General features: G+C 38.1%; 1 protein-coding gene across 9 annotated transcripts in view; it reads right to left on the bottom strand.

Moving 5' to 3' along the window:
* si:dkey-205h23.2 (CUGBP Elav-like family member 6) overlaps nt 1-23,457 on the bottom strand; it is a 181,533-nt gene that overhangs the window by 32,099 nt on the left and 125,977 nt on the right. For 7 of the 9 annotated variants that reach the window (XR_002428486.2, XM_036136035.1, XM_021319353.2 and 4 more), the window contains exons 4-5: nt 18,390-18,518; nt 11,911-11,990 (exon numbers count right to left, since the gene is read on the bottom strand). Coding sequence is in view for 8 of the 9 variants with exons in the window: in XM_036136035.1 (XP_035991928.1) it covers nt 11,911-11,990; nt 18,390-18,518 (209 nt within the window). In the remaining variant the exon portion in view is untranslated. The remainder of the gene's footprint in view (nt 1-11,910; nt 11,991-18,389; nt 18,519-23,457) is intronic. The other 2 variants (XM_036136033.1, XM_021319354.2) reach the window with 2 other exon arrangements.

Genomic DNA, 23,457 nt, shown 5'->3' with positions numbered 1-23,457 from the left:
CATCTGTTCTACATGTAAAACATTATATATGTAGCATAAAACACTGCCAAATGAAACCAAAAACAACAGCAACATGTGCTGATGTTTTTCTTTGATAGAGACAAGGAACGTTGTCAGTGTTAAGAATATTCATATGATGGAAAGCCCGGTTCAGGGTTCAGATCTAAGTCCAACTGATTATCTGTTTTAAGACCTGAAAATTGATGTTCTCTGACTCCAGCTTTCCAGGTGGTGCAACCTATATCTCTATGGGTACAGCAGGTAGAAACAATCCCCAAAATACTTGCTGTACAAAGAAGTCTTTCTACAAACTTTAGTCTCATAGGGGGATCAATACAAATGTGTATCACAGTAATTTACTAACTAGGTTACTACCAGAACTAATTTGTTATTTTAGGTGTATCAAATTAAACAGAAGAAACACATACAAGCAACACCTTTTAGATTTTGATTTGCTCAAAAAATGGAAAGTTGTGTATTATGTATCAAATACAGTGAGGGGAGTAGTAGCGTAGTGGTTTGAGCATTGTGTTTGTGCCCTGGAGGTTCTAGGTTCAACTCCCACAGACTGCCACTCTGGGTCGCTGAGCACGACCCTTAACACCAGATTGCTCCACGGACGCCGCACAGTAGCAGCCCACTACTCCCCGAGGGATAGGTTAAACACAGAGAACAAATTTCATTGGATTGTACGTTACAATGACAATAGAAATGATTATTATTATCAAGTGGAAAATTTTAAGAGATGTGCATGCTTTTACTTGGTACTTTAGGTCTATTGCTAGAAATAAATGCTACCTATCACAATTTTCAGCGGTTTTGCAGTAGTATTAGTAGTACTAATTAACCAGGAATGTATATTTCCTCTACTTCAGCAATACAATAAAGCTGATGTTATCTAATGCAAACTGAAGTTTTTCGTTGCATCTGAAAATTTGTGAATAAACACAGTTTAATCTTTTTCAATGTAAACATCTCGCTTTTCCTGATGAGATAGAAATCTGTCACAGATTTCCAGTTGACATTAGTCCAGCTTTAAGATCTAATATCTCTATACCAAAGGAGCAAATGGAAATAAATATATGCACCTTGCATGAGTGCATTCACTTAGCTGTCATCTTTCAATGGAAGAGAACAGTGAGTGCTCCTCGCTTTTGTGAACTTTCCAACTCCACTGTATACACTGAGAGTGAACTGTGATCCTAACCAGATCCCACAGGAGTGCCAGTCCCCCACTGGTAAAGCTTCACTGAATATAGTGCCGGGTAATTAGGTCTGACAAAAGCCTTCGGCATGTAGAGGATGAAGTATTGACTAATGGCTCTTCCTTATGGCAGATATAGTTCCATATTGATGTCCGTGCTCCTGAGTTTGCATCCAATTAAATCATTTGAAAGGCACAGACTAGAATCAGTTCCTCATTTGGACAAAGGAGGGGAGAGAGAGTCTATGTGTGAGTGAAAGACAGATATAGCAGGAAAACTGGAGGAGGATGAGGGTACCAGGCACAAAAAGCAGCCACAGTCACTGTCAAGAGGACCAGGCCTCTATTTAATTACAGTCAGTGCATGCTGGAAAAGACCATGGAGTACCACCAGGATAGAAGGACAAAAACCGCTTGGGGGGTGGGGGGCGGCAGTCAGCATATAATTAGTAAGATCATGAAAGCAAAGGCAAAGTAAAAGGAGAGGACTCCATAATCACAACTGAGATCCTGGCTTTGATTAAAATTTACATATTTTTTTGATGTGGGGAAATTAAAAATGTCAGACAACTGGTGTGTACACAAAGACAGACAGGGGCTAAAATCTTGCGGAGCACAAATTTTTTTTGTTAGCAGAATACAAGATGTAAAATGCAAAGACAGACTAAAGTTGCTAAAGTCCATTGTTATTGGAGAGGATTACCAATAGAAAATTCTCGAAATTAACAATTGTCGTTTAATGTTACAAATACACTGAACTGCATTGAACTCCGTTTGGTTAAACCATCTTATTTTGAAATGATACATATATATATATATATATATATATATATATATATATATATATATATATATATATATATACCCTGCAAACATTATTGATTTCTCACAATTCTCTGATTAAACTGATTGTGTGATTTCTTCACACAATAAACCTCCTTTCACCCTGTATCCAGCTGCATGAAACCCATAAATATGCATGAGTTAATGGAGAAAACCCTTGTTAAGAGTTTATGCAATTTACCCAAAATTAGTCTCATAGACGGTATTTTAGTACTACAGAAGGCATTTTTGGCTGAAGAAGAGTCTACAATGATGGAAAGCAACAGCAAGGACCCATGGGAAAACATATCTCAGATGGAAACCTATCAGAGCCAGCCAGCACCCCACCTCAGGCCAGAGGAGACCCATCTGCTGTTTCTCCCTTGGCGCCATTTTAATTAGTTAAATCAATACTTGAATATGGCAGTGTTAACAGCACCGGTTTTCCTGTTCTAATTTCATTTCATTCTTTGTAGGGTAGTTTAGGGGACTGGACGGTTAGATTTAATGAGGTTGGCAGTGAGCAAACATCTTCCTGCAGCACTGTTGCTCAAACCTGCCCACAGCACATGGGCCTGGCATTTAGATTCACTCATTTTCTGCCTTGTGTATATGTGTATTTTATATTCTTTTAATACCTCATGAAGAATGCATTATGAGTATTGTGACAGTGAACGCCTGAGGCTGTCTGTAGTCACTGCACTGTGACTCCAAATAAAGCAAGTCTGGCTAGGTCTCCTTCCTTCCAGCAGAGAGCTCTGTCTCAGACACCAGCACAGAAATATACCCACTGTGATATGTTTTGGTCAAAACTCTTAACTAGTATAACTCTCTCTGCAGGTCTGAGCCCTTTCACCTCAACCAAATAATACAACAAATAATTGAATATATCTGGATTACAACTAGACTGCCCTGACACACGTAGGCAACCATCTTCTCTAGATAGTAAGTCTGAAATGCTTTGACAGAAGAAGTGAAAATAAATTCACACAACAACAGACTATTTACATAAAATGCAAAAATGGTGCAAACTCATCTGGGATGTAAACACTAGAATCATTCTGTCTCCAGCGACCTGCGCTGGGTTGAGGTAGTTTATAGTGTTGCTTGTTCCAACAAATTGCACCATAGAAGATGGTTGAGGCCATCATAGATTCACAAAAGGTCTCCAGGAGCACTCCCTAGACACAGAAAGACTTGTCTACTTCGCAGTTAGTCTGCTCCTACCCTTCCAGATTGATAATATGTAGCACTCCGTTCTGCACATTATCAATCTGGGATTGCTGCCATAATCAGTTTGGGGTAAGAATGGACATTCAGCAGAACTTGCTGAGCTCATTGGGCGAAGCAACACCTATTGGTCACCTACCAAAGGTTGGTTTTAGCCAATCACAGTATCAAATGAAAATGCTAGCAGCAGTCGCCATGAGACACCACAAGACGGTAAGTTAGTCAAGGTGCTTCTTGCTTTTCTTCTTTCAAAGAGAAACACCATAATTTGTTAGTTAGTTTATTTGATGATTTATATAATATGAAATTAAACATTCATATTTATGGAATAAAAAGAATTAAAAAAACATGGTTTGCTGCAGAATAACAAAACAAAATGGCTGAAAATTTTTCCTCGTTCCACTAATATCATTCATGTTTCATTCAGTCATGTGCCATTTTGTTTCAGAGTTTTTATATAGGTATTTCATTAACAAAATAACACACTACCAAACTATTATATTAGACTTTCAATTGTATTTATATTAATACCATTAATACCATTTCTGAACAAAGAAACTTAGTATGGTAAAGAGTCCAAAGAGCAGCATTTGACTCCAGACTCACAGGTTGAAGAACCCTGCAAAGAATCAAATGTCCCCATCACCTTAAAGAAGAAGAAGTATGAGGCCAGATAATGAAGGAACAGTTACTGGCACACAGGCACTAGCTGTAGAAAATCACAAGCTGAGAAACAAACAGAAAAATAACCTCCGCAGCACGACTCCAATACCTGGAGAGAAAATGAATTCTCCAAATTTGATAAGGGTCAACAGGGAGCCATCAGTTTTGACAGGTAACACTAAGGAATTTGTCACAGGTTCAAAAACTAATTTAATTTTTTTAACAACACACTTGACTTGTGAAGATCTCCTTTATTGGATTTTCTATAGGGCGCAAAATGCACAGAAGGGGAAAATGCACAATGGTAATTGAGGGATTAGAACTCAACTCCAGCAGTGGAATGGGATAATGCTTTTATCTCTGCATTACTGTGATGGAAAGAGACTATGGTGAAGTGTTTAGAAACAGGTAAACAGACACTTTTTACAATCCTTTACAAAGGCTTACAACAACACAAGTAACAAGCTGGGGCAATGAAGAAGAAATAAATAAATACAAAAGACCAGTCATTTACTTTCTTTTTGCAACATACAACATTCAAAATCTACATTCCGATAAGAAATGAAACCTCAGCACTCATCTCTGCTTTTTGCTGATCTAAGAAACAAAATGTGTGAACGAGAGTTGAAAAATAATGGAACCATAAAACGCTTGTTTGGTAGTTAGATAATCCCCCCACCCCCCAGGGCCTCATGTTCAACTTTGTGGACCTTGCTTGCATCTCTAAAAGCTTCACTGGGTGAACATCTCTCATTAGCAGAAAGAGAAAATGTACTTTCTACATCCATTCCTACCAATGAATCACACTGAATCAAATCAAATAAATCTCCAAATTTATTCCTCATTACACCACAACTCTATCACACACCGGCAGACCAATGTTGCTGCCGGCACCAACAAACTTTTAAAGGCCCTGTCAGCCACGCTGCAACACAAAACATGACAATGTGCGGACAATTTGCCGGTCCATGCATCCTGCCCCTGGCTTTGCCATTTTGGAGTTCTGCCACCTGTGTCTTTGCAGTCTTACAGCAATTTAACAGCTGAACTGGTGAGAGTGCCTGCTCTGTGCTCAATCACCCTTTAGGTTACTTTTCAAAACACCTGAAATCCACAATAAACTTCAATTAAAGCTATGACCCAATCTATCAGCACGTGCCCTATTGGTGACACCCAGCACCCTTAAGCTTTATTAAAGCTTTTCACAGAGGGCCACTGTGTTTCACTTGCAGTGTTATTTATAGCGCGTGCGAGAGCCAGGTAACACAGATGTTGCTGTGAGAACATTAAGAGGGAAAGTGAGACAGAGTGAGAGACAACTCTTTGTTCAAGGTTCATTCAGACCTCGCAGCTGGCACCAGGTTGTGTGCATAGCAGCCCACTCCTCGAATCCTGCCTCCTGTTAGTCTGTTGCTGACGACATGTGGCAGTGATATTATCCAAATTAACTGCATCTCCCATTGCGTCCAAAGCTTTCGCTGGATACTAATGACCACCTTGCCAATTAATCTGAGAGGGAGTTGGATTTGGGGAGATGAAGATAACAGGTGCAAGGATAGATGGAGAGAACTATGGATAATTTACTGTTGGTTATTTATTATTTATAAACTTTTGGCTCTTTCTTGAACCGATTTAGGTCTCTTTGAGGCGCCATATGTTAGCTTGAACATGTTATTCTTGGCTTAGCTGAGTTGACTCAGTGCTCTACAATGCTATGCCTTAGCTATAATACAAGTCAAGATACACCAAGCGGATGTGAATCATGACCATTAGCAACATTCCTTGTAAAAGGCTGCAAAACATGGCCTTCTAGAAAACAGTAATGTAAATCTGCCTAATGCAATTCTAATTGCCTTTTAAGGGTTAAGTCAATTACTTCCTTTTATCAGAGAATGGTTTTTAGACTATGGTTAAATTTACATTTAAACAGAAAGACATCTGTCTTTACATGATGATTATGCAATATAAGTTCTTCATGGCTATTAGTTCACGACTAACTACACTGACTCTACCACTTAAACGTCTCCCTCTCTTCTTTAGTGTAATGCAAAGTGAGGCAACATCAAAAAGATTTGAAAAATACCGAACATCTGGCTCCAAGGACCCTATCTGGCTGCCAGGAAGCATCCGTAAATATTTATTGCAGGGAACATCAGTGAAGTGCGTGCAGCAGCAAATGCCTGCCAGAAAAAGTGGGTGCTCCTGTATGTGTCCAGCTGTGAGCAATGGTACTCCACACTCACCGAGCACTAGCAATGAGCTGCTCAGTAAATTAGGATATCTTTCAAAAAAGTGACTTTTGTGGACAAAGAAAAGGGGAAAAGGAAGTTTAACAAATCTGCACCGCTTGTATATAGTTAATTTTATGATGGTTGTACATTTAACAATATGGATACATCATTTAACCTCGCAAATCTCAATGTATTTGTTGGGATTCAAGAAATAGTTGGTGTCATACATCAATACAAATCTGTTCATGAATTGTGAGGAAGAAGGAAAATGTAAATGTTTCCCTCAAAAGAAAATCTGAAAGAGTAGAGATATATTGAACTCACCTTCTAAACTTTGTAGAATCACCTTTCACTGCAATTACAGACGATCTTTACATCTCTTCCAGCTTTGCAAATCTACAAACTGCATTTTAAACAAAACAGCTCAAGTTCTGCTAAATAGGATCTACGTTGTCTGGGTGGGTAAATTAATTTTCAAGTCTAACCAGAGATTCTCAAATGGATTTAGGTATGGACTTAGACTGGATAATTCTAAGACACACACATGGATTGATCTAGAAACCATTTAATTGTAGCTCGGGGGGTATATTTAGGTCAATGTAGTGCTGGAGGTGAACCTCTGCTCCCGGTTTAAGTCTTGTGCTGCCTCTAGCAGGTTTTCTTTAGGATTGCCCTGTATTTAGCTCCATCCATCTTGCAGTCAACTCTGACCAGCTTCCCTGCCCCACTGAAGAAAAGCAACTAAAGCACAATGTTGCAACTACTATGTTTCATGTTGGTCAAAATCAGTAAATGTGGTCTCATCTGACCAGAGTACTGTCCTCCACATATTACTGTATCCCACTATATAGCTTTTGGATATCTACAAACAGAATTTCTAATGACTTTCTTTCAGCAATGGCGTCTGTCTTATCACGCATTTTTTTTTAGCCATAATGCTAATGGTTTTTCTATTAACAAATATTCCCTCCTTAGTTGGGCATATCAGTTTAGATCATTGGCCATATTACTGCGGATTTTCAGTTTAAACCTAATGTACATATCCACTTTAGTACTACAGTGAAACTACATGAGGACATAATTATTATACTCGACTACCTAATTAGATTATTTCAAAAGGCAACATGCACTTTTTTATATGGACTAAAGGGGTAAAGGGGGTTAAATACATTCACCTATATTTGTTACACTTCTTAGATTTTTTTTTTTTTTCAAATTTAAAACCAAGTATCATATTCCTTCCATATTACAATTATTTACAACTTTGTGTTGGTCTACCACATTAAAAATCCCAATACAGCAGTGCAGTTTGTGGTTTTAATATGGCAAAATGAGAACAAGTTCCAGTGAATGAATCTTTTTCAGGTACTGAGGTTTCTACATTTCTATTCAAACATGTTATATATGTAGAAAGCACACTTCCTTTTCTGAAGGATATGTTTAGAAACAAAATAAGATAATTTGTCTGTGGGCAGTTATAGAGGAATTTATTTGAATTCAAACCAAAAGTATCTGTAGATGACACCTGCTATTCATGGCATAGATGAATAAATGTAAAATAACCAAGTTATTGGAGGTCTGACAGTGCAGATCTCTCACATTATCGTTTGAGACTTAACACCATAATATCAAGAAGCAGTTGAGGAAGCAAAATAGCCTTATTAATCTGACCCTAATTTTGGAGATCCATCCTAACTCCAGGGTCCTCTATAATATTATTGACTCACTTATTAACTCCCCCTGTAGTCTCTGTAATGAAGCCTCAACACGTTTAAGTGTTTTAAATGTTTAATATTCTTCAACAAAAAGTGGCCCCATGACAGGGGTCATACTGTCACTAGTAGTAATTTGGCTGTGATGAGATATTACCAAGACATGTCTTGCATGTAGCTGAAAGAGGCTTTGGCTTTTGTGAAGCCCTTTATCTAGTATAACCTATTAAGCTGTATTGAATTCAGTCCTATACATTTCAGCTTGTTGGTTGGTTCAAATTACTCTGAGAATATGTGCTAGAAACTTATTTAAAAACTAATCGGATGGTTTTAAAATGGGTAGAGAGGTTGTGTGGGTTGTTGTAAATGCAGAAACAGCACATAAATTGTCAGATTAAAAACCTCCTAACAGGTGATTCGTATTCAGTGTCAAGCACTGACACGACACCGAATACGTGTCAATGCTTGACACTACGTATTGAAGCCATACAATGTACAATGCCAAATTTAGATGTCTGTGTAAGATTGAGAGTTTGGTGGTCCAGCTCATCAATTTAAAAGAAAATATGTTGTATGTAGAGTTAGGATAACAGTGGGACTTAAGCATAAACTAACACCTCAATGCAGTGGGGCAGTGTTCCCCCTGGAGATGGGGGTGGTGGTGGTGGGTGCGGTTCCAGGGGGCAATAGGGAGGGCTAAGAAAATTGGTGGGAAAATAAAAAATATATATGGAAAATAATTTTTATCCTTATCATAGCATACATTTTTATTATTTTTAAGTCATTATTATAAAATATAACTTTTATTAATATGCTGACAAATTCAAGGGATTGAAAACTGAACTTTGAGGCTCTTCCCCTGTCTAACTTTGTAGGAAAGGACTACCCCACCTTGGCTGAGAGGGCACTGAAATACATTCCCCTTTTTGGGACTGACAGGCATTAGGCCCAGTCCTCCCACTACGATTTATTTTATTCTGTTCTTATCATCAGCGGTTTGTTGAAACATTTGTTGTTCAATGGTAATATAATAGAGTGCTGAAAACATGTTGGTTAATATTCTGATGCTAAACAAATGTAACAATTATTCAATAGTGAATAAAAGTAAGAATATACTTTGTATTATTGTTTGTGGGTTTGCAAAAGGGGTTCCCCGGCCAAAAGCTAATGCTGTTTAGGGGGCCATGACATGGAAAAGTTTGAAAACTGTTGCATTAGATTATTTAACATCAAAACTACTCTACTTCATCAGCTCAAGGCTCCCTCAATGATGCACAGATCAGCCGTGTGACATCATGGGACATATCGTCAACACAACCCTGAAGCTGGGCAAAGAACGAAAGCTGTGGAAGACCTCCAGTGTGGTACTGGTGCCTTAGTCCACACACCCAAAGGACCTCAGCAGTAACAGGCCAGTAGTACTAATATTGCATCCGATGAAGAACCTTGAGAGATTGATCCTCAACCATCTTTGCCCCCTAGGGAGGTCCTCATTGGATCCACTGCAGTTCCTACCACCCTGGCATTGGGGTGGACGATGCCATCATCTGCCTGCTACACCGAGCCCTCGCCTACCTGGAGAATCCTGAGAGCACCGTGACGATTAAGTTCTTTGATTTTTCGAGCGGTTTCGTAACCATCTAGCCGCGATTTATGTGGGACAAGCTGGAGCGGTCAGGAGTGGACCACCACCAGTCACAGTGGATAATGGATTACCTCAATGGTCTACCGCAGTGTGTGAGGACACAGGGCTGTGTCTCTGACAGGCTGGTCTGCACTGGGGGAGCACCGGAGAGAACTGTGCTGGCACTTTCTGTTTCTGTTTACCCTCTATAAGGCAGTCTCTTCCATCAGCTCCCCAAGTTGACACTTTCAGAAGTTCTCTGATGACTGCCACAGTTGGTCTCATCACAGATGAGGATGACTCAGAGTACAGACAATGGATAAAGAGCTTTGTATGTTGGTGCCAGTAGAACCGTCTCAGGTAAATGCAGGGAAAACAAAGGAGCTGATGGTAGACTTTTGTAGGTGCAGACCCACATCAACACCGGCTTATATCCAGGGAACTGCCAGTGGACTCATGTAAGTACTTGGGTGTTCACCTGAACAATAAAGTGGATTGGAGTCCTAACACTGATAGTCTTTACAGGAAGAAGATAGACTCTAACAAAAGACCGTGTTTGATGGCATCAGCCATCTTCTATGGTGTGGTTTGTCAGAGCAACAGTTTATTTGTACCTGAGAAGATATGGCTGGATAGACTCATTAGGAGGGCCAGCTCTGTACTGGGATGCTGATCTGATCAATAATCATTTACACTGTCTCTCAGATGCTGCAAACTCCAGTTTGTAGTTTTAATTTCTTCACTTTCTAATCAAGTGCCCAGAATGCTCTTCACATTTTTATTTCTCGGTGTAGGTCTTTTTAATAAAATATTATGTTTTTTTTTGTTTGTTTTCGTAAAAAAAAAAAAAAAAAAACACTTTGTGTCAGCTTTGTATTGACTTTTCACAATAATTCTTAAATTATCAGAAACCTACCAGCAGAAAAGGTGACCCCAAAACCATAAAATGCAATAACTTAAGCAAACCCAAGAGTACATTTCACATACATGTTTAATAACTATCATCATCTTGCAGTAGAGTAGAGCTTATCAAAGTAATCAGAGTACAGAAACAGTACTGTTGTGCACTCTGGTAAGCAGCAATGATGTTTATGAGAAACACATCAGAAGGAAAAATCTGTGCGACAAAATGAATGACCAAATGTGGCATGTAATAATAAGATGTGGTAATGTAGTGTAATATAACAACACAAATTACCATACTACTATATACCATATAAATAAAGTATACTTACTTATCTGATATACTGTTCAGATGGCATCTGTGCATTCACAGTTTAATTAAATGCCTTTTCTCTGTAACTGATTAATAAAAAAAATTAAATCCCAGTCCTACTGTAAATATCACTTTACTTTCAATTGCAATAACTTTGATGTGTATTTGTTTATTGAGTGCTGTACTGAGTTGTTGGATTTTTACATTGAATATTATGAAATTCTACATAGTGATTAGATTTTGTTTAGTTTCGAACGGATACTTAGGGAAATGAGAGTTATGTTACTGTTGATAACATATTGATTGCTTACTTTTTTCTCAACAGAATTCCACTTAAAATCATTTCCTAAATACTAAAATTGATAAATAATGGTCGGGAGAAAATGGACAGTTGTGAGCTTAGTAACAAGTTAGCAATTTACCTACAATTACAGAACACTTACTGCTCATTCTTCTCCAGAAATAAAAGAAATTGCTGTGATGAAAAAAAAAAACTGATGGAGTGCCAAAAAGAATATTGTGCTGCTAGTATTGTAAAAAATAAATCACTCAATGTCATGACTTTGCAAAGAATCCATCGGAATTTAGACTAATGTTACACGAAGAGTCAACCAAACAATATGCAGAAATTCTTTTGTAGCATGCAGTCTTCATCTCACTGCAACAGTTTGATGCAAACATTGTTTTTTTTGCAGGAAAATAGCTTGGATCACAGAAGAAGGATATAGTCAATGTGTGAAGAGACAGATATAGAGGCTCCTGCTGTGTATTTTAAAGTACCAGATGCTGACTCTGGCAACAACACATTCGTAAAATGTGTTTGAATCATGGTTCATGATGTGGTTTGAGTAACTATGGTGACCAGAAATATGTGAATGCGGGGTATATTTGTTATACTTTTGAATGGTTGTCTGCTACAATGTCTAACTTTTCAATGGCAGAGAAGGACAAAGACTCTGCCATTTTGAAAAGATGTATTCAACCTCCTTTGGTAGAGTGCATGTGAAATATACTACTTAGGGGAAGATTTGCCCATTGCAAATCGATGTTTGCTTTAAATGAACAGGCCCAAAGACTTTACGTTTTGAAAGTGTCATCCTCAAAATCACAGGAAAAAACATTAGTACAGACAGAAAAGTAAGATTGCACTATCTGGGGCAAACAGTGAAGGGTTGTAATACAGAGCTCGCATAGATTATAATACTTACAGGCATAGTTTGTCCACCATGCAAGCTGTTGATGGCAGCTTGTGCTTCTGCGTGGCTCGAGAACTTCACAAAGGCGCAGCCTGTATGCACAGAGAAAGAGATGGGCGCGTTAGCAAGATGGCTTTGATTTGCATAGAGAAAACATTATTTATTACCACTAGTTTCATGTATTCGAGTTAGTAAAAATATTCTACCATTTATGTTTTGTGTTAAATATGAGCGATTATAAAGAAGGCATTAGTTGTCTAGGACATCCTGCTTCCTGCCCAATTTTGATTTGACCCTCTCAGTGTTGGAGAAGTAAGCCAGCTCATTTACTGTCTTTGTTTGTCTTTGATTATTTCTTGTTCAATATTTAGACAGTGGGATTTGTGCACAGTCACTCATAAAACAGATTATGCAAAGACATATAGCATACAACATACACACGTACTTCTGATTTAACTTTATAACCAACTCTTACATTCAGGTCTTCCCCTATGTGATGATCCATACCAGCAAAGAGTTAAGCAAAATGTTGATTCAAATCGTTCAATGCGGTTTGAATCCTCTTTGAAAACTCACACGTTTTTAAAGAGGATTCAAATAATCTTAAATGTGTTGTTTATTTGAAGCAGTAAAAGAAAATGAAACAGAAGCCGTTAACTACGAGTGAACAGGCTTTGAATAATTCTGAAACAACACTGTAGTTGATAAAACAATATTTCAAGCTGAGTTTTTCAACAAGACTGAATTAATATATGTTGTGACTTCATGATTAAGCCATATATCAGAACTTATAGATGCATATCAGTTTATTAGAATATCTTTATAAAGGTTTCGGTAAAAAATAAAGAAAAAAAAAGAAAAAAGAAAATCATCTCTTTGAATTTAGTACATTGAAAGGGAAATATTTTAAGTGTTATTTTTGTTAGTGTCGGTTATGGCTTATAGCTAATGAAAATATGCAATCAAAAGTAGGTTGGGTCTTCTTCTTAAAGTATGGAATGGAAGCAGTGCAATTAACCTGTAGCACTGCTGAGAACAGAGTTGCTTTCCCAGTAGCCTTTAGCTCATTTGCACTGTTGGGTCTGATGTCTTTCCTAATCTTCTTGACACTGCTCCATATATTATGCATGGGTTTAGGTAAAACCAGTTTTGTGGCTGGTCAAGCCCACCTATAATGTGGTATCTAAACCAGATATTGGTACTTTTGGCAGTATGAGCAGGTGCCAAATTCTGTTGGAGAATGAAATCACCATCTCAATAAAGGTTGCAAGAAGAGGGAAGTATGAGATGCTCTAAAACCTCCCTGGTAGACAGCTGGGCTGGATTAGGGCTTTTGGACCAACGTGAGTAAATTACATTTCTCCCCAAATCATGACTGACTGTAGAATCTTCACACTGGACCTGAACCAGCTTGGATTCTGTACCCCTCCACTCTTACTGAAGGCTCTGGGACCTTGATTAAAAAAAAGTTTAAATGCAAAAATATTTTAAGCTGAAAAGAACACGTTGGACAACTTATAAATAGTTATTTCCTTTTTCTCTTTAGCACGTTTGACATTTCCAGATCCATTGCTAGCTTTAGACAAAGAATGCAACAGTTGCTGTCCATTTTCTGGATACGTCCATGTGCAATGACTGTTGAACACTGACTCCAGCTGCAGTCCAGGCCTTATGAATATGGCTCAATCTTTTCAATGGGCTTGGCTTTAAATAATCTAAAAGCGTATATTTTTCTGCCTCCAAACCTTTCATTGAGCAGTCAGACTCTTTAGTATAATTTGTGTGGTTTAACATCCTAGTTGGATATATCAGTGGCTGTCTGCTGGACAACTGTCACATCCACAGTCTTACTCATGATGTTGTAGGACATAACATGGACATAACATGTTACAACTCTTATATAGAAATGTTATATTACTATAACATTTCTATATAAATAGTTTTTATTAGTCTCATTCGAGTTTTCTGAGAAACTGCATTTTGGGTTTCCACAGGCTACAAGCTGTAATCATCAGAATTGACAAAAACAAATGCTTGACACATCACTGTGACTTTTAAACCTATGTAATATATAAACTTTTTTTTACCTAAATTACTGAAATATAATAGTTCTTAATTATATTGAATGTATTGAAATGCACTCATATCTGAAAGTATGCTCTAATCTATTATAAGCCTACCACAAAGAAAGACCTAGTGACTGAAAATACAGAGAAAATGATGTGTTCATTCCCAGATATCATTAAATTAAACAAAAGCCATTTCTCTAAGCTCTATGGTTGTCATGGGCTCTATTGTGTATTCTGCTATGTGTGCCTTCAGGTAGCCCATGTGTTCAGAGTTATCTCATTAACAAATTAATTGGTTATTTCTGCCAAATTTTCATTTGTTTAATTGGACTTGGTCACTCAGAACCAAAGGGTTTCCCTGAGTTCAGTCCTTGTTTTATTTTGAAATATCAGTGCTTGTTAAAATTCATTATACATATTCAAATAGTTGTTCTGCATAACTAAAGGAGCTGTAATTTATTCTAGTTTAATTTATTGGTCGGTGGATTCAGAAGATTTCAACTGAGATATCCTATCAGGGGTCAGCGTTTTCATCTCAAAACGTTGCAAATAATTATTCATTGTGTGTAAAAACACAAGAGTAATTGGGGTAAATGACATGCATTTACTAGACTTATCTTTCTGCTAGGCTTTGCAAAAACTTAAATAAATGGTATAAAACATAAAATGACTACATGGGGATGTGTGAGTGGTAAAGGCCATGTGTTTTCTATGCTATGGAATGCCCTCAAAGCTGTTGAGATCTACAGAGGCAAACAGAGGAGTCAAAGAAGCCTTTGATTCTGTCACAGCACTCCAGCACCCTTTTTACTTCACTCAAACACCCCTCCGGGTAGAGGCAGGAAAGGCCTTCATTTGTCCAACTGAAATGCATCAAGCTACTGTGTACCATTTGACTTTAACGCTCTCTTTGAAGACCTTCTCCAACAAACACATTTAACCTTTTGCGGGAGAGATAAAACATGGGGATTTGATTTAGCTAAAAAAAAAAAAGACATTTGATCTTTTAAAGAAAAGTAACTTGGCTGTTGGTTTCTTTACACGGGTACCATATATTGTACTGATGTTCAAGTGATGCCAGCAACTGAGTCTGAACACAACTACAGGGCTTGGCTCACACTATAAATGGAATATCATGTTGAATAATAATGGCTTCCAATTTCTCATCAAAACCCAGTGCTACAACTATGCATTTTCCGCCGATAAATAAAAAAATAAACAATGTCAGGAGACAAATGGCACAATATTTCAAAAGAAGTAGAAGAGCTATACCCCCATAAATTCTAATGCACGTTTAGGTTTTTGTATTTGGTGGTTCAGAGCATGTTTGGAAAAAAAAAAAAATAGAAAAGAAAAAATTGTATTGCTTTCAAGCGAGAGGTTCTGTGCTGCCTTTTGAATTCCCGGGGTAATAATATGTATGCATGAATTCCATCCCTCTGGATGGCTGACATTTATAACACAACTTAATTATAGACCTAAAAGCCATCTCTCTATTATTGCTGACAATTCAGGGCTCTATTCAACTCTGGCAGCAAGTGTTGCACTTTGAAAGTACTTTGAGGAGCAGCACCATAGAGAGATGGATGTTAAACTTCTCGGCCTTTTTACTGGGTGAAGAGGGGTGCTGAAAAGCCTCTGAGTAGCATAAATTTACATCAACAGGGACAAAGCCTCAGTCGTGGAACAGATAGCGCTGTCAATTTCAAGGTCTGTCTCATTCAAATTATGGGAACCTCATCCCGAGTGAGGCGGCTGGCAAAATAATTTGCCGTAACACGCGGTAATGATTGCGTGGGACTGTTGCACGGGGATACCTATATACGCAATCTTTGTGCGTTTGTAGCATTCATACTTAATATTGAGGTTTTTTTCTTGCCTCGTTCAATGACAACAAAATTTGAAAAAAAGCAGGAGTGATCAAGTCAGTGATAACATCGACAAACACCAAACCTGGGAAAACATGGCACATGAGGAAATAGAAAGAAAGGTGTGGGGTGCTGGAAGGTGAAAACAAGTGAAAGCACAAACAAGGAGGAAAAGTAGTTTGTTTCTGACACAGCCATGTGGGTTTTATTTTAGTTTATATGCTGTCAATCAGGGTGAGACATCTAAACAGACAAAGAGAAAGGGGGTGAAAAAAAGCAGGAGAGAGACAGCAAAAACGGAAACAAGCCTCGGAGCAAAAAGACGGTGGGCTGGAGGGGCTAAAGAAAGCAACAGGCCTGGGATTAACAGTGAAATGAACAGATGTAGGTACCGATAGAGGCATGTGGTTCAGTATAATCATGCTTTCTCTTGGATTTGCAACACTGCACATCATTGGCTCCTGTCCGAACCATCCCACACGTTCAGATGCTCAACATACATGAATAAATCTCAGTTATGAGCCAGGAACAAATAGATTGAAGTGCAAATAAATATCATGGGAATCCATGATATGTGTTTATTAGTGGCGCAATTTTTTTTAGAACTTTGAACCAAATGATGCCATTTTTCATATGACTAATTTGAAGTGAGTGCAGCTCACCTTAGTATCATTTAACAGCAATCTATTCAGGTGAGAACAAAAGAAGTACACTGTGTTTTCAGGGAACAAACTTGCTGTTTTTTGTAGAATATAGAAACAACAATTTCCTCCAAAATGAAAGCTTGGTGTGCTTTCCAAAGCGATGGTTTAGCAGTTATGCACATACAGGCAGTCACACTGCAAAAACAGAACTAAAAATAAGTTAAAATTTTCTTGAAATGAGTGTATTTGTACTTTATTTGAGCAGGTAAATAAGATAATCTGCCAGTGGAACAAGACTTTTGCACTTAAAATAGGAAGAACTTATCTGCATCAACTTATTCCAAGTGCATTATATCTAAATATCTTATTTTAGGGGTAAAATTACTCATTCCATTGGCAGATTATGTTTTTATACTATGTATAAATTGAATGCATATGCCCGACTTATCTGACCAAATAGATTTCATGTTTTTTTTTTGTTAGTTTGTTTTTGTTCTTTCACCCCAGTTTTGTTGCTTGTTGGTGGAAATCAGTTTGCACCTCTGTTAGAGAAAAGCAAAGAAATGAAGCAGCAACTGAATGTGTTCTGTCACTTTTATGTTTTCTCTCAGATCATTATGTAGGTACTTATGGCCAAAATAACAGCACGTTTTTCTTTAGTTTACATGGGAGACGATTTTGCCAGCTGATGTTCATAAACAGAATCGGCAGTTTATTAAAGACAATCACCAACAGTATTGTAATTAAGAAGCAGGCGATATTACAAAAGTAGTCCGCATGGACCCTTTCTAATCAGAATTGGTAAAACAATAAAAAACATTTGAATGAGGGTGGCTGTTTTAGGAATTTGGCCACAATAAAAGTTTATTTGAACAAAAAATAATTGATCACATGTAAATAATTGTGCAGTGGCCAGGTTGAAAATCTAGATGCTAAATGCGGAAGACGTCATGGCTTGCATATTCATTTGGAAACTTTATTTCAGACAAAATAATGTACGTCCTAAGATTGTGTATTACTTCATATTGGTGCTCTGAACTTAATTGTAAAGGTTCAGATGGTGAAGTTTGAACATCAATTGATTTTCAACTTGCTGAACTGAATTTAGAACAAGTTCTTGTTAAGCGGAAGGGGCATAACAAAAGAAGGAAATGACTGGTCCTGAATCTGGCAGAGACTGGGACAGAGAGTCTTGAAAAGAAGATCCAGAGCCTTTCCCACTCTCAGACTAATCCCCACATTTTAAAACTACCTTTAATTTGACTACACTCTCCAAACTAAATACAGTGTAAGCCGCAGACACGAGCGCACATCTGCCAAGCAGTGAGTGACAGCGGCGGAGCTCAGTGACGGCTTCCTTTATTTACAGTAGGACAATGTTGTCCAATAACGGTCTCTGGGGAAGGATGATGGGAGTGTGGGAAACAAACATGATTACACCGCTCCACTTTTCACACAACAGGAAGAGCAGAAATAGAGGTGGTGCAAAGAAACAAGCTGCTACATGAGCGTAAGCCCAGGAAGAGGCGAGCCACTGTGATCAAGAGACAACAAACGGGAAAGATGAGGAATGCAATACCAAAAGAGGGAGAAAGGAGTAAGAGATGGGGTGAGAAGATGAAATGGAGTAAAACAATACAAAGTAAAGAAAGTGGGGGAAATGAGGTGTCAGACCATTGTGACAACAAGATCTGAGAGAAATGCAAGTGTGACGCATACAAGGTGGTACAAAGAGAAAGGAGCCGCTGAAGGGGAGGATGAGTTATTCAGAGAGCATCACAGACTATGACGATGAATGCAGCACAGGAGGACAATAGCTCTGAAAATGCAAAGGACAAAAAAAAAAAGATAGATAGCGATTAAGAAAGGCAGACTGGGGAGAAAAAAAGGGGAGGTGTGTGGGCTCTGACCCTTACTGGCCCCATCAGGCCCTCGAAGGACGGTGCACTCCTCAATCTGGCCGAAGGTCTCGAACAGCCGCCGGACATCGTCCTCACTCTGTTGCTTGCCGAGCATTCCCACAAACAGCTTCCTGTCTTCTGGATCGGGAAAGGGGAAGGAGAAGGAGGGTGGATGGGAAAGAAGAAAAGAAAGAAATGCTAGAGCTGATGGCACCACTCTGCAGAGGCTTTTTTTATCAGCAGCCTGCCGTGTTGTTGCTGCTGCTGCTGCTGCTGCTGCTGCTGTTGTTGTTGTTGATACTGCTGTTGATCTCACTGTTGTGTAGTGTTTCACCCCCCCCACCCCCAACCCACCCGACCTAAGCACGAGGGTGATTTATTCCTGCATCTACTAATCCATTCAAGTCTTCTCCAGTGATGTTTGATAAAGTTGGGAGTGCTGCGGGTTTCTCCCAAAAGTCAGATGGTGTAATATTTTGCAGGAGTAGACAAGCTCTTTGATTGTCGGTGAGGAAACATCCAACAACAACATGTACATTTTTATCACTCCAAATAGTAAGCATTGTAATAAACAACAGCAAACTGCATGTACGAGGCGAACAGTGAACAACATCCAAAGGAGTTTTTAAAGTCTTTTAAAGTTTTGGAGAATGTTATAAGGAAGTAACGTTAACAGGCATGTGTATAGCTTGCTTAATGGGACATATATTTAAGAGTATTCATACCCCTTGAGCGTTTTGGTAACAAATCAACACAAAGTAGTGCATAATTGTCAAGTGTGACAAAAAGGATCCATTGGTTTATGATAAATAACAAATTGAAATTTGAAAAGTTTGGTTTGAATATGTATTAAAACTTCTAAATAAGGCCTTCATGGTCATATAATTAATAAAATATGATACTCTTTATGGCTACGGCTGCTCTGTGGAGGCCTCAAATGTTTGTTAGAGAACATTGGTGAATAAATAACACCATGAAGTGAAGGGATTAAACCAGTAAGATTAAGGATTAGGTTGTGGGAAGTGTAAATCAGTCTTAAATAAGAGGCAAAAATGTTAAAGATATCTGAAAATGGAAAGTTATACATCTCGGTATAATCTGACCCAATCTGTATAATCTGATTTAATATGACTTTGGAAAGTGCCTTGAGATGACATGTTTCATCAATTGCGCTATATAAATAAAATTGAATTCAAATTGAATTGAATGCAGATCTGCAAACCTACGGACACATGGTCGTCCGCCTAATTCAACCATCTGGGCAAAAACAGTATTGTTGAGGACACAGCAAATGTGAAAATAAGTGTTGGTCAGATGAAGCCAAAACTGAATTTTACAGTATACATGCAAAACACCAAGGAAACCTAACTTTGCTCAACAATTAGAATTTATTTATACAATCTTGAGGTGTTTGGATTTTGGTTGTCTTATGTGTATATTTTGATCACTTTAGTTTTGCCATTGTCAGTGCTGTTTATAAGATGCTGGCTTGCTAGTTTATTTCCTGTGTGTCTAGTCATTTGGTTTATTCTTTTGTTTGTTCTAGAATTAATCTTGTTTATCGCTTCTCCCAGATTCCCCAGTTGTACATTGAGACTCACTACAATCAAGCTCATTCAGGCCATCTGTGCCTGCCAAAAATGCTCATGGCCACCCACCTGTGTCATCTTCATTTTAAACTCATTGCCCCTTGCTGCATTATCTTGTTTGCATGCCAATTCCAGTGAAAAAGTGTGGATTAAAGCATATTAATCTGTTAGAATGGCCCAATCAAAGTCCAGATTTTTATCAATTTGTGAATCCATGAAACGATTTAAATTGAAAGCAAGAAATGCCTATACAGTATGAACTTAAACTATTTTGAAAAGAATAGGCAAAAATGTTATTCTCTATATTTGTAAAGCTTGTTGAGGCATACAACAAAATTGTGCACAACTTTAAATTAGTCTGAAACCCAAAATTCCAATAAATCAAAAAGAATCATATTGGTAACAGGACAACAAATGATAAAGTTAAGAGAGCATCAAAAAATAAATCTGCTTCAATGTGTTTTAATGATGTTATTTAAAACATCAAGTCTGGAGAGAAGTTTGAAGCTATTGCCTTATACATCAATGGGAACAATTTTATGTTTGGAAACAAACTGGCTTCCCTAAATGAATATTTTAAAATGAAGCTTTTATGAGGGGATTCGTTGTTTTCAAATGACCACAAACAGAAACAAGAACACAAAACATACAAAGCACAGTCAAACTGAAGATAGTTTCGACTGTCCTATAAATATTATCATAGTGAAGGTGAGATGTTTTTTTCTGTTTATCCTTGTGAAGCATATATACCTACATTGCGTGTTCCATGCACAATATTTTGACAATGGGAAATAGTAGATTAAATTATCATACTTTAGAAAACTATTTTAGAAGTTTAAGAATTAACAGTAATAGGGGTTGGAGTTGAAAATATGGGTAAAGTAAACAAAGCTTGGTTTTAAAGATAGACAAAAATGTATTGCTTTTTTCTTTATAGAAAGATCACAAATTAAAAGTTAAGCGAACGTGTTCAATTAGCAGCAACACCACACTGAACCAAACACAAAAACAATTACAGTATAGGAGCATGCTTCTACACACGCTCCAAGCTCTTAAATTAAACAGGATATATGAAGAAAACCAAAATCATTGACAGGCTTTGCACGTTCCAGTGAAATGGTCAAACTGTCGTATCTACTGAAACAAGTAATTGTTTGCTGCTGTATTATAGATAAAATGTATAAAGTAACTTTAGGTAAGAAAAAATGTTGAATAACAAAGTCAAATTTTTGTTTGTTTGTATTCATATTTGAAAAGCAATTCCATCTCACAAATGCAAGTCTATTGGCCTTCTTGGCTCCAGAGGGTGGCACTCATACTTAGACCTATGGACTATATAACACAAAATCATCAACCAGTCAGGGAGCCACAATTTTCCAATTAATCCTCCCAGTGCCTTGGCATTAGACAGATCATTCATCTTCTTTACATCTTTTACATTATGCATCCCCTATTTCACTGTGTTGTGAAACGAAATGGCTACTAGCAAGAACCTATCAACAGGAATGAGTGAAAGTGGCAGGAAGAGGAAGAAGAGTTTATTAGAAATGACACTGTTGATCTTCATCGTGAGTCATTTGACTGGTGGGGAGCGGGCAAGGAGTAGGGAGGAGCAGAGGGCTAGAGCGTCACCTGGGCCTCAACAGATGTGACACCTCCTGTACCTGCCAGGCCCCATTAGGTGCACCTGTTCTAAAAATAAAACACCAGGGCTTCCTGTGTTTTGTTTTGTTTTTGTAGTGAAATTGTCTTCTTTTCTGTTTTTATAATGTTCTGGTAAAAACTCATGCCTACCTCTTAGTGACACAGATGAACTTCTCCATAAACTCTGATTTTTGCAGCAGCGTCAATAAATTTTCCTGTAGTTTTGACTGCCACAGATCAATTTCACCAATCAAGCTGAGGCTAAAACTGCTGCTCTCCTGTAGCAGCCTCAGTGTATAAGGAAACCCAACAAGTCCTTGAAAGTCTGTTTGTCTTTTTAAATAGGATTCAGCTAAGTGTTTCAAGAAAATTGATAAACTGTATTTTTCTTGCGTTACTGGCAAAGGAAAAAATAAATGGGAAAAAATAATCCTGAACAATGCCAAAGGTGAATGTATTTGGCTTTGCTACCATTCTGCTCCCCCACTGTTCATGTTTTCACCAAGATCTACACATTATAAGCTAAATCTGCAAAGCACACCTTTACACGCCCTCTGCACAATGTTAATGTTTTGGGACAAAAGTCTCATCTGAGTCCTGGCCTGAGAGGATCTAATGGCAGCTTTACAAGGCTAATTAACAAGCCACGAGCAAGGTAATGAACTTTCCAAATGCGCCGGCAAACGCAGAAATAAATCACACCCCAGTGAATGCATTAAAGGAAGTGTGAGTGTACTTTGCTGCTTTCCTTTGGGAGGGCTACAGTGAGAAAGTGAATTTGAAGCTGCTATCTTTTCATTGCCGGACCTGAGAGAGTCTCAGTTGGCCCTCGGTTTGCCCTGGCCAATACATAGATTGTTATTAATTAGTCCACTTTGCACCTGACTCTTAAGAAGCTCATATAGTATTTTCCAGGTTCCCACTGGTCTCCAATGACCACTCATAAGCTTTAAATTGTAATTTTATGAATATGAATTAATACTCTGTAATACGTCCCGTGCAAAAAAAAAAAAAAAATCAACTCCATGACTTCAAACGGGGCCAATGAGTTATCTATCAAAAGTGGGGAAATAAAGCACTCTTTTCTCAAGCAGGGTCATGTATTTCCATTAAGAGGGGTGAGGACCTTTCTATGGAGCTTACTGAGGATACAGAAGCAAGACGATATTTATAGAGTCAACTGTTTGACCTCTCTGTGCTTAGCTCACATTGAGGACGGCTCATTTTATCCCTCAACCAGAGCTTAAATGCAGAGCTGGAGAACATTTGAGCTTTACAACACTTCTGTCCTCCACTCTGAAGACCTTTGTAATCTGCTCTTCAAACAACAACACTTCTTTAAAACAGTAATGTCTGAACATTTGGTTATAGCCGGGCCACAGTCTTTGAAACTCAAACTCCATTAAAGAATCAATGTTTAGATGGTTGCCTTCTATGATGTCTTTTGAAAGTAATACAGCACTTATATTATACACATGCATCAACTTTCCTGTCAACAAATACTTTTATATTATCCATAAAAATGATAAACTGTGCCACAGTGCCTAGAGGATGTTGATGACAAAAAAAGTTGATTTTTGTATTTCAAGCACTGGCCAATACACATTCGCATGGACTGTCATCATACATCACCCTCACCCCCCACCCCCCCAACACACACACTTTCTATTCTCCAGACTGAAGGTGGGAGCAATTGTGTGGAAAATGGTTCCATGTCAGTCTTCAGCCATGTCCAAACTGAGGTGTCATGTGGACAGCCCCATTTTATGAATGCAAATAAAAAGGGAGATCAAAAAAGTTATCAAAACACTACTGACATCTGACAATTGCTTGTCTCAGGAAGC

Source organism: Fundulus heteroclitus, chromosome 4, assembly GCF_011125445.2.
Source record: "Fundulus heteroclitus isolate FHET01 chromosome 4, MU-UCD_Fhet_4.1, whole genome shotgun sequence".
NCBI classification, from domain to species: Eukaryota; Metazoa; Chordata; class Actinopteri; order Cyprinodontiformes; family Fundulidae; genus Fundulus; species Fundulus heteroclitus.
This window is presented reverse-complemented; position numbering and strand designations above follow the sequence as displayed.